The sequence below is a fragment of the Perna viridis genome, chromosome 9, assembly GCF_037379345.1.
Source record: "Perna viridis isolate PV_CMFRI_1.1 ecotype Kerala chromosome 9, ASM3737934v1, whole genome shotgun sequence".
Taxonomy (NCBI): Eukaryota; Metazoa; Mollusca; class Bivalvia; order Mytilida; family Mytilidae; genus Perna; species Perna viridis.
In genome coordinates, this window is record NC_142453.1 from 28873862 (window position 1) to 28889324 (window position 15463).

The 15463-nt window shown below is 31.8% G+C and overlaps 1 protein-coding gene across 3 annotated transcripts in view; it reads left to right on the top strand.

The window, feature by feature from the left end:
* Positions 1-15463, top strand: part of LOC148607660 (uncharacterized) — a 28249-nt gene that overhangs the window by 10967 nt on the left and 1819 nt on the right. For all 3 annotated transcript variants that reach the window (XM_088544912.1, XM_088544913.1, XM_088544914.1), the window contains exons 6-21: positions 31-272; positions 863-1088; positions 2373-2582; positions 3075-3218; positions 3985-4077; positions 4749-4883; positions 5173-5266; positions 6833-6980; positions 7543-7605; positions 8089-8284; positions 8553-8593; positions 8901-9063; positions 10471-11057; positions 11680-11860; positions 12487-12657; positions 14844-14918. In XM_088544912.1, coding sequence (XP_088401038.1) covers positions 31-272; positions 863-1088; positions 2373-2582; positions 3075-3218; positions 3985-4077; positions 4749-4883; positions 5173-5266; positions 6833-6980; positions 7543-7605; positions 8089-8284; positions 8553-8593; positions 8901-9063; positions 10471-11057; positions 11680-11860; positions 12487-12657; positions 14844-14918 — 2769 coding nt within the window. The remainder of the gene's footprint in view (positions 1-30; positions 273-862; positions 1089-2372; positions 2583-3074; positions 3219-3984; positions 4078-4748; positions 4884-5172; positions 5267-6832; positions 6981-7542; positions 7606-8088; positions 8285-8552; positions 8594-8900; positions 9064-10470; positions 11058-11679; positions 11861-12486; positions 12658-14843; positions 14919-15463) is intronic.

Genomic DNA, 15463 nt, shown 5'->3' on the forward strand with positions numbered 1-15463 from the left:
GAAAACAGTCCAATTTCTTTCCATTTGTAGGCAGTGCCAGAAACAGTGTCCGTATTGTGTTCACCCCTCCACCATATGACTAGTGACTGTGGTGTGTCAACTGTTTCTACCATGGAGGATGGTACAACCAATACTGAGATGGTAGAACAGCTGGATCAGGGAGTGGATGTTCGGCCAATGATGATGTCTGGATCCACCATGACTGAATGTTTCCTGGTTGACAGTGAGACAACTATGACACCAGTCAAATTTCTGAATAAAAAAGGACATAGGTAAAAGTTGTATACATGTAATTAACAGTATAATATGGAATTCTTGTACTCTGTTGTAACTTCTTTTTTTGTGGATTATTTTAATTTAAATACATATACATGAATTATAAAGTGTTTAGGGTAAAAACAAGTTTTGAACTTCAGATGCTGTTTCAATTGTTTTAGTAATAATTTTATAATCGCAAATGATCTTAACATTGTCAGTGTACTGACTTGATGGTCTCCAGGTCGAGCACTTGCTGGAATACAGGGGGTCATCGGTTCTATTCATGGTATAGTTATTACAAAGACTTCAAAATTGGCAATCACTGCTTCTACATCAAGCATTTGGCATATAAGAGATGATGGTAATGATTGGTTGGATTTGAGTGAGAATAGTGTGGTCAGTTGGGATGACATGCCTACCTGCAGGCTGTTACTTATGTGAGCTTGCACAATAAAAATCTGGCTCAACATGTACTAGTATGAAGAAGGATCTGTTTGATTAAAAAAATATCTTGTCCTGAAGTGAATGAGGTATATGTCATATGACATTAAACTACAACCTGTCAATCAATTAAGATTGCCAGCTATTTATATTTTTATTACAGAATAACTGCAGATGAGATTAGGAAACAACATCCAAGAACACTAGCCAATAAACTAGATACCTATGCTGTGGAAGCTGAGAGATTAAAGATGGACATAACTAAAGTACAGAAAGAAAGAGATCATCTAAAATCGAAAGTATCAGAACTAAAGATTACTATTAAAGGCAAAAATAAAATCATTGATGAGAACCAGGAAAAAGTTGACCAAGAACAAAAGACTCTCAAGGTACTGTCTGGTATTATTGTGTTATAAAATAGTATAGTTTGAAACTTATAATTACTTAATAATGATAGACAATAAAGATGCAGTTAAAGTATTAACCCATTATTGCTTCAAAGTTGTATTTATGTTAAATATTCTTTGTGTTCTGTGGGGCAGAAACGCTAATACTTTATCTAATGCATTATTTAAGTTTATTTTTCTGGCTTATCAATATACATATTGGTACTTCTGTCAGTCATTTTAGAAATTGAAACACTTATTGTTGTCATTATCCTGAATTCGTCAACATGTGCAAAAGAGAGGTTGATGATTTCACAACTGAAGATTACATTATTCCTTTGACATCTAAAAGTTTAATCAAAGCTCATTTTGAGGTCATTTTAAGCAAGTGTGAACTCAGGTATTAAAATCTCTCTGTTTGCACCAACTTGAATGAATTCATGCATGGAACTGTAGTAAATTATGCAAAGTCTAAAAACCAAGACTGAAACAACAAAGAAAGTTGAAAAAACCCAAACTGAAACAACAAAGTCGAAAAAAACGGAGACTGAAACAACATACAGTCTAAAAAGCCCAGACTGAAACAAACAAAGTCGAAAAAACCGAGACTGAAACAACAGTCTAAAAAACCAAGACCAAAAACAACAAACAAAGTCGAAAAAACCAAGACCGAAACAACATACAAAGTTGAAAAAACCAAAACCAAAACAACATACAGTCTAAAAAAACAAAACTAAAACAACATACAGTCTAAAAAACCAAGACCGAAACAACATACAAAGTCTAAAAAACCAAGACCGAAACAACAAACAAAGTCGAAAAAACCAAGACCGAAACAACATACAAAGTTGAAAAAAACCAAAACCAAAACAACATACAGTCTAAAAAAACAAAACTAAAACAACATACAAAGTCGAAAAAACCAAGACCGAAACAACATACAAAGTCTAAAAAACCAAGACCGAAACAACATACAAAGTCTAAAAAACCAAGACCGAAACAACAAAGTCTAAAAAACCAAAACTGAAACAACACACAAAGTCTAAAAAACCAAGACCGAAACAACCTACAAGTTCTAAACAACCAAGACCAAAACAACATACAAAGTCTAAAAAACCAAAACTGAAACAACATACAAAGTCGAAAAAGTTTTATTCTGTGGCTATATTTGGTTCTATGATATTGTTGTGTTCTATGGCTATTTTTGGTCCTATGATATTGTTGTATTCTGTGGCTATTTTTGGTTCTATGATATTGTTGTATTTTCTTTTTGTTTTGTTGGTACAGCAAGGGTATGAGGAGACCATTGGTGAATTGAACAAAAGACTTCAAGAGAGTGAAGCATCTGTACAGAATCTAATGGAGGAAATCAGTCGGTGGGAATTGAAATCAGTAGAGGAGAAAGACAATTATCTGTCTGAGATTGAAAAACTTACTCTAAAGTATCAAGAACTAGAAAATCAGAAATCTGAATCTGATCAATATCAAAAACAAGAAGTATGTATAGTTGAGTCATGGAACTATTTCATTTTGGTGTATGGATAGAAGTATCAATATTTTTGACATTCTGTTTGGCTTGACATAAAACTGAAGAAAGCAAAAATGCTAGGTTTTGCAATTTTCTTTTCTAGACTATTTGCTTTCATTTAAATTCAGATTTCTTTTTAGTTTAAAAAGGTGAATTGTAAATTGTAATTTGGGTCAAAACTTGACTTTTACTTTCAGAATTCTTACATGACTATATGATTTAAAAAAAAGATATTTGTGGGAAAGTAAAAATGTCCCACATTAATAAAATATAATTGAAAAGAAAGAAAAATGAATATAAGGTACAAAAACTAAACAACTAAATTTTACATATAGTCAAATTAAGTTTTCTTTCAGGGGAGGTAATTTGCATATTTTTTTCTAAAATGTGAAATTAATTAAGATATGTTTTTTAAATAAAAAGAATCTACCTGATTTTTTTTTTAATTTGCATTTTTCTAGATTGACTCCCTCAAGGAAGAAGTTGAAAGCAGACAGAATGATCACCAGATCAAAAGTGCCCATAATTTGATCCTAGAACTACAGACAGAATTATCAGAGTATAAGGAGTTATCAGATAGCCTGAAACTGGCTGAACAACTACAGGTATTTTAGAGTGGCGAAAAATATATTAAATAACTAGTTATCAAATTTTGTTGAGAACTTATCTAACAGTTGGGTTTATTATTGTATTGGTCTTTTCAGTCACATACCCCTTCCTGTAGATCATAGTTGACCATGTACTCTAAAGTATATTTTACTTTTGGGGTATCAATTTCTTGGTATTTTATATTTGGACCATCCTTATAAAATGTAAAGCTTCATTTGATTTACATATGAAATTCATGAGTTCAAATTCTATGAAATGAACCAAAAACAATTATGACAAACGACAAACATTTACAGTCATGAATAAAAGTACCTTCATAAAAGAAAATAAGAATTTAATAAGAATTACATTCAGGAACATGTATTGTGACTCCAATTAATGGCTAAACTATAATTTGATATGTGGCTTTATTTAGATGATGCATACATTGTATATGACTTTGGTAGCTGTCTGATATGAACCAGTGTTCTAGAATTTCACTTTCCTGTCACCCGGGGGAAGTGCCATTTTTGTGTGGGAAAGTTGCTTATTATGTATCCCTTTGGCATGTAGAAAACTTGAATTTTTGAAAGGACTTGGTAAATTTGGAAAGCAAACTTCAAATGTGGGAAAGTTAATTTTATATTGAGTTTTCTCATGGAAACCTAAAATTGTGAAAAATCCTAGAACACTGTGTACTTTCTGTTTCTTAAGACTTTCCTATTTGCACTGTACACATGCAACTCCAGTGGTTATTTTCACACAAATTATATTTATTGTAAGGGTGAGATTCAGACTGTAGTGTCAGACAATTACAGAAAAGTCAGAGCTGCTGCTGACAGGTTGATGAATATGAAGAGAGAACTAGATGTTGAAGTAAGTAAAGTCAGTTGTTAAATAAAACAATGATACTGATGTCTTTTGTTAGAACATTTCAAATATAATGAAAATATGTATGGTGAATATGTAAAAAAAAACCAACAACCCCACTGGGGTGAAAAGCCATCCGTTGGTTTTCAATGAAGACGAGGAAACCCTCACACCACAGGGCAGGCCACAGCTGGCCCCAAAATACATAATACACAGGTTCATCAAAAATGCTGCCCCTATATACTCAGGTAACATAAAAATAGAATAAAGGTGAAAAGGTGAAAATTAAACAAGACATGCAGAGACCGGAAATACCTGACTTGGAACAGGCACATAAAATGAGGCAGAGTTAAGTACTTTTTAGGTATTGGGCTTGTTTTTCAGTGTATTGTTCATTTATGTGCAGCAGATGAGTACATTTGTCAGTTGTACTGATTTTGAAAGAAACTAAAAGCTTTTACATAAATAAAAGTTCTGTAAACATTTAATTTCTGAAGTTTACAAACTTTTGCTTTATTTGTGAAATTTGAATAAGTGTGTAAAATATAGGTCCACAAAGTTGTTTTTTGCAATACGAAACACTAATTATATTTAGTGAATATGAGAAAATATGCTAATGTTAGCAACCATGTTAACTTTAATGATTACATTAATTGGCTTTAACACATCTTTTACAGCGATTAGAGGTAGCACAGATGAAATGTGATAATGTTAAAGAAGCAGAAAGATTGACGGCTGAACATAAGGAAATGACAGAAAAATATGAAAACCTGAAGATATCTCTGGAGACTTCAAGGAGCAGCATGATGCAGGTAACATGTATAAGCATGTTAATTAAATTATACTCATTTTATAGTACTGAAACATGCTCCTTGATGTACCCATTTTACAGATATGATCTTGTATACAATGAAAAAAGTTAATTTCGTTAGGGTTTAAATTCCCAAGATAATCCATCAAACATGTTCTGTATGACTTTGTAATGCAGAACTTGTAGATATTTTAGGTACAGGTCTATCATAACCAAAGTAACATTTTTACCTTATTAAATTAGAAAATTTTAAGTATTGAAATTGAAAAAAAAATTCTCCTATATTTCAGATTGAGTCTTTGTATGACAGCACATCAGCTGACTTATTGAGTGCTACAAATCAAGTTCAGATACTCAGCAAGGAACTCATGGTGACAAAATCTGGTGTGTAAAATAAATTCAATTAAAAACGCATTGAATAGAAGCTGAGTTAAATTTAAAAGCTCAAGAGATTTTGTGTTAGTTATACAATACATGTATATGATCTGACATAAAAAAAAATCCTGAGCCATAGGCAAGGATATATGAGATGATATGAGAATATGAGACTTTATTAACCAACTTACTACAATATATATAGAAATGCTCATCCTTTATGAACTGAAAATTTCGACAACTGGTCATTATGAACCGGAAATTCCTACAGCCGGTCATTACAAAATCACAGCCATGCATTACGAATTTCAAAACAGGGCATCAATACGGGGCGGTTATGAACTTAATAAAAAATAAGTGACAACTTTAATTAAGAGTGACTTAATAATTCAATTAATTAGATATTTAAAGTTGCTGAACGATTGTACCGGGTCTAAGTATATTGAATTATTAGGTATGTTTAATCTTAAATTTATGATTTTGGGGGGTGGGGGTTATTGGAAAAGGCTACAAAAATGAAATCTCGAAGCGGAAGCAGATACTTTTCTATACAGAAATGCTAAAGAAAAAAGGTGACTTTCATGTTTTAATGATTTTCAAAGATGAATTGTGCAGTCAAATCTCATTGTTTTGCACAAATCCAGGTGTTGAAATTAATCTTCAAAGTAAATTTCTTTTCACTTTTTACTTACCTGTCTTGTGCACTCCTCTGTCAAAAGAGTTCCCACGATATTTGAAAATAGCCTGATTCCAGATCAAAATACACTTAAAAACACAGTTTTTATGTAAAAAATTGCCAAATTATTTGTTTTTGTTTTTTTTTTAACTTCCCGGGTCACATACTAGGACAGAATCAATACACCTAAGAACAATGACGGAAACAACCTTAATATTCCATAAATTATGGATATCTGAAAAGTCATGGTTTTTGATGGGTATCGGGGGACTCATCACATGATTGATTAGCTCATGAATATTCATTATGGGTGATTGCAATTTCTCCATATGAATTATTAGGTTTGTTTAATCTTGTACTTGTCTATAAATTTATGATTTTGGGGGGTGTGATTATTGGAAAAGACAACAAAACCTTCATGATTTATTTTTCATTTTATTTGATTCATCGAGATATGAACTTATTTTTAATTAATGTGAAATCATATGTATTGATAATAGATTCTGACTATGTCCTGAAATAAAGTTGGTTAATTAAAGTATCAATGCATGGCCTTTTCCATATTGGCCCTGTAACATCTCTTTGGTATTAATAATGGCCTCTGATGACTGTAATGGCCATTGGTGTTGCCTTGTTCCATTACAGTCATCCTTGGCCATTATTAATATCTTGATTTTCAGTCACTCTTTTAGAGTGTCTTCAAATAAGTTTTTTTATCTGATTTAGTAACATTTTTGTATTTCCTATATTCATGTGGATTATGCTGTTATCCAATCAAATTGCGGGTTTACTTGCCATATACACATCTATTGTTTGATATAACCAAATGTGATGATGAGGAAATTGGGGTTGTATATTTCTTGTTTCATTTTTTGAACGTATGTGATTCATTTGTTCAGCCTTGGAAGATCTAACCATAGTTAAAGGATCATTAGTAGAACAGATGGCAGATCTAGAAGACAATGACAAGGCTGCTGTCAAGGAAATATCATACCTTAGACAAGATATACAGAACAGGACAATGGAATACCAAACTCTTAAAATCAGGTGAGGAGGGTGAATATGACTGTGTTTAAAATGGAGTAAGTTGAAGATGTAGATTTATACTATCACAACTTGACACAAGTATAACATAAAGCTTGATAAGTCCAGGGCCATGTTCTGAAATGAGTTGTGTTCTCAAATCCTTACTGATCTCAAATAATGACCAATTATAGATTCGATGAAAAACTCAGATTTGGTGAAATTCATAAGATTGTTTTTAAAAATGAGATTATGATGTGATGCTTAAGCTTTCAAAACTGTTAAAACCTTCAGTGTGATGCTTGGTTGTCAATCGACCTATTGTGTTTATAATAGTATGCAGTTAATGATGATATCTGGATAGTAAGAACGATCAGAATGAATCCTAAAATGATGAAATCCTGTTGATGTATAACTACATCTTTTTAGAATAAGGTCAAAAGTTCTCTGGGGTGATATAATTTTCTGACCCATTAAAGCTGACTCATTTTTATCAAAAAAGGGAGGCAGTATAATTATGCCATTTTTATACAATAAACTGGTTAAACTATACATGTACATATATAAATCTTCTGTTTTTTGACAGTGCTGAAGCCCAACAGAAGCAATTAACATCACGTCTAGAGGCTACACAAGCAGAAAATGATAGGTAAATATTAATCATATTCATCACTTGTCAGGGTTGTACAGTTATAGTGCCACAAAAATTAAAATATACTTGAGTCTGAGAATGTTTTCAACTTCCATGATAACTCCTATCAGTCTTTGAAATTGATGACTTCACCAACAGTTCAGAATTGTTTCAGACATGGATAAATTTTTCTAGTTTCGTGACGCACGAGTCATTTGGTTCTTTGACGTCATTGCATTATGATGCTGATATAATACTCTTAAAAGACAAAGAGTTTTTATTTGGCTAAAATCTAATTTTCTTATTTTTTTAATTTAAATCAAGCTGTTTTTATTTGTCAATGCTAATTATTTTATTTAGGAATTCAATTTGCATATATGCAGTGGCAGCTGCACGTTGTAATTATTTTTATTGCTGTCAATTTAAATGATATTACAGTTAGTTAACTATTAGTTTATAGAGAATCCTATTCACTTTGTAACTCTTACATTGGTATTACAGGTTAGATTTGTTGGCTGTAAATCTTCAGAGAACTATAGATTCACTGAATGAGGACATTGATACACTGGAGAATGAACTGTTCTCTACACGGGAATTCTCATCAGAACAAGCTACAAGGATTGTACAATTAGATGAGAGACTAGGTGTCACTGACAAGGAGCTACAGCAAATCAAAGAGGAAAATATGGAACTAAGAGTATGTTATAAGTCAAACTTTCATATAATGATTTTTTTTACTTCTGACTGCATTCATGTGACTATTAGAAACTTTGCTATGTTATTGGGGACTGCAGTAGGTGAACTAATGTTCAATTTGCTTTCTTCACCTTTATGATGTGAATGTTATTCTGATGAAAATTAAAAAAACAAAACAAAACAAAAACAAAAGCAACAAATTTAATGATTCCGTTTTTTTGCTCTTTGCAATTTTGATTAGAACATAATATTTAACATTATTTTCACAGGATAGCTTGGCTGTATTTAGGGGAACTCAAGATTACTTGCAGTGAGTAGTTGTTATTTTCTTTTTTTTTTATTTTAGTCCCCAAAAAAAACAAGCAATTTGAACTACGTCTGTATTTGCCATGTAAGTGAGAAAAACGTTACTTTTTTTATGCAGACTGAATTTGGAGACTGTTCTATCTTTTGCTTTTAACAGCAGAAGTGTATATCTAAATGTATATATGATATAAATGTGTATATTTTTTTTTACAAAACACCTATTTCCCTGTCTATATCAAGTTTGTTTGAATACAGTTACTGCATTTTGGGAAATCATTGTTTCAAGAAAAAAAAATGTAATTTTTCATTAGACAAAGTGTAGAAGTGGCAGAAAAGGATCTTCAAAGAAAGTCATCAGAACTTGAACAGCAGAAAATTGAACTGAAAGAGAGCACATTCCAAGTGGTTGAGTTAGAAAATAAAATGGCTGGTTTGTTGGTTGGTTTGAGATGCAGAGCAGGGTTATCTGATAAGGTAAACAATTCATGGAAAATTATACATGTGGAATGACATTAGATTTGAGTTTCTTTTACATCATTGTATATTACATGTAAAACAGAAAGTGTTCAGAATAAGATCTGTATGAATAGCTTTTCTCACCAAAGAGACAAGGATATTCCTATTTTAAGCATGTTAGATTTCTCATCTCACACAAGGTTGAGATAAAACTCACATAAGGTTGAGATAAAATATTCAACATTTGGGACATCACAATAAAACATTTTATAATAAATAAGATAAACTTGAGCAGGCAGTTCTTTCTGAATTACTATATTAGTTATAGGATTAAACAGCTATTTGCATGTATGAATGGATCTCGGAGCTCCAAAAATCAGTCAAGGGGCGAAGGCCGTTCATGTAATATTTGGGAGTGGAGAGATCCGTTCGTACATGCATGAACGACCAAAAATAGCTGTTTAATCCTTATAATTTTATCCTGACATTCGGGATTTTTTTTTTTTTTTTTAAATGTGTTGAACTGGTCAATATATTTATAGAATCTAGTTCTGGGACAATTTAATTTTGGGGCGAATTTGCTTGTAGTTAGATTTTAAGCGATTATAAATTTCTTTCCTTGAGCTGAAAATTACTCCCTGTAAACAAACTGTACCGGTAAAATCAGTGTGGATGTAATAAACTATTCTTATGGCTATATTGTGCCATTTAGGTCGTTGCCACACACTTTCGAACTACACGGCCGCCATATTAGTTTCAAGTTGACTGGCGTTCATGCATGTATGAACGATCTGGCTAAGTTCATGCAAGTATGAACTTTCTGGCAAAGATGTTCTTGATCAATCAAAAAAAGACTATAAGCATGAAGAATTTTATGATTCGAATTATCATAAAATTAATAATTCAAGTGAAAAAGAATCAAACACTGTGCTAGAAAGTGCTAGACTAGGAAAATCTCTGACACCTTCAGATAAGATTTCTAGGTTTTCTTACTTGGCAGAACCTCGTAATAGAACTTGAAATCTAATCCTTGGATTTCTCTGTCATACACTCTAACTTCTCTCAGCTGTGTTAAATATCTTGCAAAAGAATGAATTACTTTCTAATTCCTTGCAATTGAGTTAAATTTAATGAAAGATTGTGAAAGAAGTCCATCTTCTTTTGTAAAACCTGTCTTAATTTGAAGGCAGGTGATTGGTTAGGTGAAAGACTGGTTTCCAATTAATTCAGTTATATAGTTATGATTGAATAGAATTTTAATTCAGGCCAATATTGTCCTTGGAAAATTTATTAGAAAAGTACAATTTCAGATACATTTTCTGTATATGTCATAAAAATAATTGTTAAGTAATACAATGTAATACTTTTTAAATGACAAAAGATTTTAACAATTTGTTTCTGTATTCCGTTTTTGCTGTGTTTCAGAGTAATGAGACTTCTATTACAAGTGTGAAGAAAGAACTTATTCTGCAGTCTACACAGAAATCAGCAAAAAAGAGTTTACCAGGCAGCGTACCAAACTCTAGTCGTAAAACATGTGATCAATCGTTCCTATCAATGGTGATCAAGGCAGCTGAAGGTCAAAGTGACAGTGAATATGAATCCTGTAAATCTAGTCCCAGCATGAAATCCTCCCGAAGCTCCTCCCCTTTCATTGATGGGATATCTCCACTTGATGGAGAAATGTCTACAATTTGTACGAAGCTAAAAGATTGTGGTTCTATTGAGGAAAGCCCCAGCTCTGTTAGTCGGAACAGATTAGGGTTCTCCAAAACAAGCAGTGCTTTTGCTCCTGTTAGGACTAGTATGAGTGCTATCAAAGCTAAACCTGGACCTTTAGACTCTACAATAAAAAATCTCACTGTAATGTCACAATCTCAGATTGAGGACTGTAGTCTAGGACTTAGTGAACAAATAGAATGTTTAGGAGAGACTTTCACTGAAATTATAAGGTGTGCTGGTATAATAGAGAAGGCATCCAGACTATCTATTCAGGATTTACAGGATGAAAAGTAAGTCTGTCATCACTCTATAATTTAAAGTTGTAATTGTACTGATTAGAATTAAACCCAACATTTCCACTTACATTGTTGATTTTGGATATAGTCCTTTTTAGAAAGTGTTTCAAAGTGACAAGTTTGACTGGAGTTTACAGTCAAATGCAAATAATTTCCTGCTTGAGGCATGTTTATTGTCCTCTACTTGGCAAAAGTCAGAGTAAACAGGAAAGTTTTAGAAGGTCTAATATTACGGAAGAATAAAAATCACTGAAGGTCTATTGATGGATCATTTGTTTGATATGTAAATCCTACTATTGATAGTCACAGTAAAACTGTTATTGCATAAAAATTGTTTGTATTACCAAATTAGCAACATATACATGTATGATTTCCCCGCTAAGACCTGTAAAGGGAAATAACTCTAGTAGAAAGTAAAAATTAACAGTCATTATAAATGTGCTAATTTGAACTGAAAATTTTAAAAGTGTCACAAATATATTTTCTATTTTGTAGAATAGATTGAACTTTATGATTACAATTAAATTAAATTTATTTGTTAATTTACATACAAAGCTTATTTATTATTTATGTACATACATAGACATTTATTGTGTATACAAACTGATTCTTTCAGTGATGCATTGTGTCAACAGTTAGAAGAATGTCAGTCATCTGAGATAAAACTTAAAGAAGAACTGTCATTGAAGATCAGTCAGTTGACAGAAGCAGAGGAAAAAATAGCAACACTGACAGAAAACATTACAAGTCTGTCGGAGAAAATTGGTTTTTATGTCAGACAGGAAAATGAGTTTTCTGTAAGTTATTTGTTATATGTACATGTCTAAATGAAAGTTCTCTTTTAGTTAGGAGTGGTGTGAATTTTATTGCCACTTGAGATAGTAAAATTGGGATTTTCAACAAGTGAGCCTGAAGCCAGAATTTTGAAGTATAAATTTTACTCTCAATAGTGGAGAAATATCATAAATCAAGACTGTGATGATAGAAAATTGGTTTCTACCATGAAAATCAGAGAAAAACTCACAAATCATGTAATGGTACCTTACCATTATCAGTCAGACAATATATATACTGTAGGAACATTTATTTCTGTGGGGTTAAAATTTCGTGGTTTATTTAGTACAAAAACTGATTTATATGGGCTTTAACATTGAGAAACACTCATTATTTTTTAAGTTCTCAATTCATTGGTAATTATTATCCACAAAATAAAATTAAATCCCCATCAAATATTTTTGCTTTAATATTACAGTTCTTCTTTTGATCAGGTACATGTTCATCTGCATAATGATTGAAACTCACATTTTGATATTTTTTATATAAATGCTTGGAAAGATATGACATGTCATCATACAAAATTACTTTTTACCTGGCACTGTGGCTAAACAGATTTTTTTGTCTAGAGTTTGTGCTTTTATTTTAGTATCTGAAAGTAAGTTTGTCCAGTTCCAAAGTCCAGATTGAACAGTTAGAAGCAGAGAAGGAAATTTTGTCTAGACAGTTGAAGGAGTTATTAAGTGGGGCCAATGGTAAAGCAGCACCATCAGAGGATCTGGTCAGATATCATAGTGATGTTACAGCTCTTAAACTCAAGGTATTTCTATTATGTACAAGGCAAGAAAACACCTTATCCCATTTTAGTTGAAATCAGCTTAATAAGATTGAAGCATTGTGAAAATGTTTAACTCAGTCTTCGAATGATTGATTCTTGTTTGTAATATTTGTCAACCAAAAATGAAATATACATACATGACTTCAATTAACCTACAGACTTAACATATAAAACAACATACAAGCTTATCTCACAAAACCTTTTTGACAATAGGGTCTTGGTTTTTATACACCCGTCTAAGACAGGACATATTATGTATACCGTTGTCAGTCCGTCCATCGTCAACACTTTGGACAATAACTCAAAAACACTTTCACCAACTTTATGAAACATAGGTTCATATCTATTGAGGTAAGCTCCCTTTCGATTTTTATAAATTTCAGGTTTTTGTTTCCGTGTTATGAATTTTTCTACTTAAAAAAGGGGGATTTTCAAGTTTTCGGACAATAACTCAAAAACACTTTCACTAACTTTTATGAAACTTTGGTGAATTGTTCATATCTATTGAAGTAAGCTCCCTTCTGATTTGTATACATGTCAAATTTTACATTTCCATGTTATGAAGTTTTACTTTTTAAAAAATGGCAGAAACAGCCAAGGAAATTTATTTATTAAAAATTCTTTGAAAACAGACCATTTGTTATGATAGTGCAAAATTTCTTGTGAATTTTTTTATTTTACTTTTTTTAGGGGTAGGGTGTGGGGAGGGTATTTGACAAGGCTTGCAGTATTTCTTGTATATCATCTAACTTCATTAAAAGCATCAGGACAAGTTAAAAGGGCAACGAGTGCATTATGTGCTGAAAGCGCAGCTCTTTATTACTTCATATCTCCATTTTAAGTTGTTTAGTGTTTGATACATGTAGTGAAAACAGATAGAACCATTATTTACTCTCTATAAACATATCCTTGTATTCAGTCCTCATAAATATATTTACTGCGAAATAAAGTCATAGCTTGGAAGCATTGAGAGCCTGATTTCAGTCTGACAGGAAGTCACATCTTTTGGAACTTCCTATACTTAGTTCAGTAAAGTATTTTGGTGTGTATTATGTGCACATTTTAACATAGAAATTATTTCAAGAACATGGGGTGCGTATTATACATCAATACATAAGAATTGGCCGCAAAATTAAAGATTTTGGTACATGAAAAGACATTGCTTAATGTACAAAAACAAACCGGAAGTGAAATGTTACTGAAAGAAATTTTATCTAATCATCAAATACATCTTTAAGTATTAAATTTTTAGTGATATTTTCTTCAAATCATGTTCAAATGACTTATTAACATGTTTCAAACACAGGTTGTGCAAGATTTCCTTCTTATAAAACATGGTTAGAAATTAATATGAAACAACTTAAAAACCAAAAAGTAACTGATTCCTTTTTTGTCAAACCCTCCTTATCAAATGCTTTTACAGCTGAAAATGATTATTCAGATACTTATTTTGATTGTGTCTTACAATTTTCTTTCTTAGAAGTATGTTTTTAAATGAAAAATTGTAAAATTTGAGTTACAACCAAAACTGGAAATGTTTAATTTTCATGACTTTTGATTGTTTTATAAGCCATTTCATAGATCCTGTGTCAATTTTATCATGCTTCGAAATTAAAATTATCCAATTTATGTAGCTACTGATGTTTACATGATGTTTTAGTCTGCATAGAAGTTTCTTTCCTTAACATTTTCATAGGAAATACTGCATGAAGGTAAATAAATTGACTTTTTTTTTGTCTTACAAAATTTTACTGCAATCTAGATCTAAAAAACTTTTTTTCACACGTTTAGACCTTCAAAATTGCACCGTGCACTATACACACACACACACCAAAATACGGTATTTTTGTATCTTCTTCACTAAAAAGCATTTATTATATGGTCTCCAATAATTATTTAAATTCAGATACAAATGTACTTTTTTTGTTGCTTCCGACATGCCATAAGAATATGCCTTTTTGGCATTAGCTTTAGCCAGAAAGTCTGAAGTAAGAACACTACCTGTCTCACTAATTGGTGACAAGAAGTGACAAGTACCATCAAGATGTTTAGAAAAAGTGACAAGAAGATTTTAAAAATATATTTATAGTTCAACTTCATCCTCTTACATGTTACACCTGCCCATATTAAGATCACTTTTTAAAATGTTAAAATTTTATATTGTACAGAATCAAAAATTAAAGGGACAATTGAAACAAAGGGAGGAATACCATGAACAGTTGGCAGTAAAAGCTTCAAAAAGGGTAAGAAAAGAAACTTAATTTGATTTTAATTTGAAAATGTATACACATGTACTGTACACTTATCACCCTTCCTCTATAGCATTGTTACAGCAGGCTTATTGCAACACTTATACAAAAGTGGATCCAGAGATTTTAGGGGAACCCTTGGAACCCTCCACGTGGATCTGCCACTGTCATCTGTCCTACTTTGATTGTAATATTGGAGGTGCTACCGGAAAAGCCAGTGAAGGATTCTTATAACAGACACGATTTTTTCTGCTTTTTAGTGGAATTCCACTATTTCAAATCTGGATTTTACCGTTACGATTCTTATTTTACTGAATATTTACTTCCGATTTTGCCAATTTCTGCTCTCTTTGTAGGCCTCATAATATCGTGTCTTTTATAAACTTAAATGAAGCATTGTTGTCAGGGGCGGGTCCAAGTGAGGTCCTATTGGGCGTATGCCCTCTTTACAAAGAAAAAAACAAAAAAACTTGTAATCTTCTAAATATATTGTATTGAATAAGGCAATTTATCATATTCATTCATTTATCATGTCATAC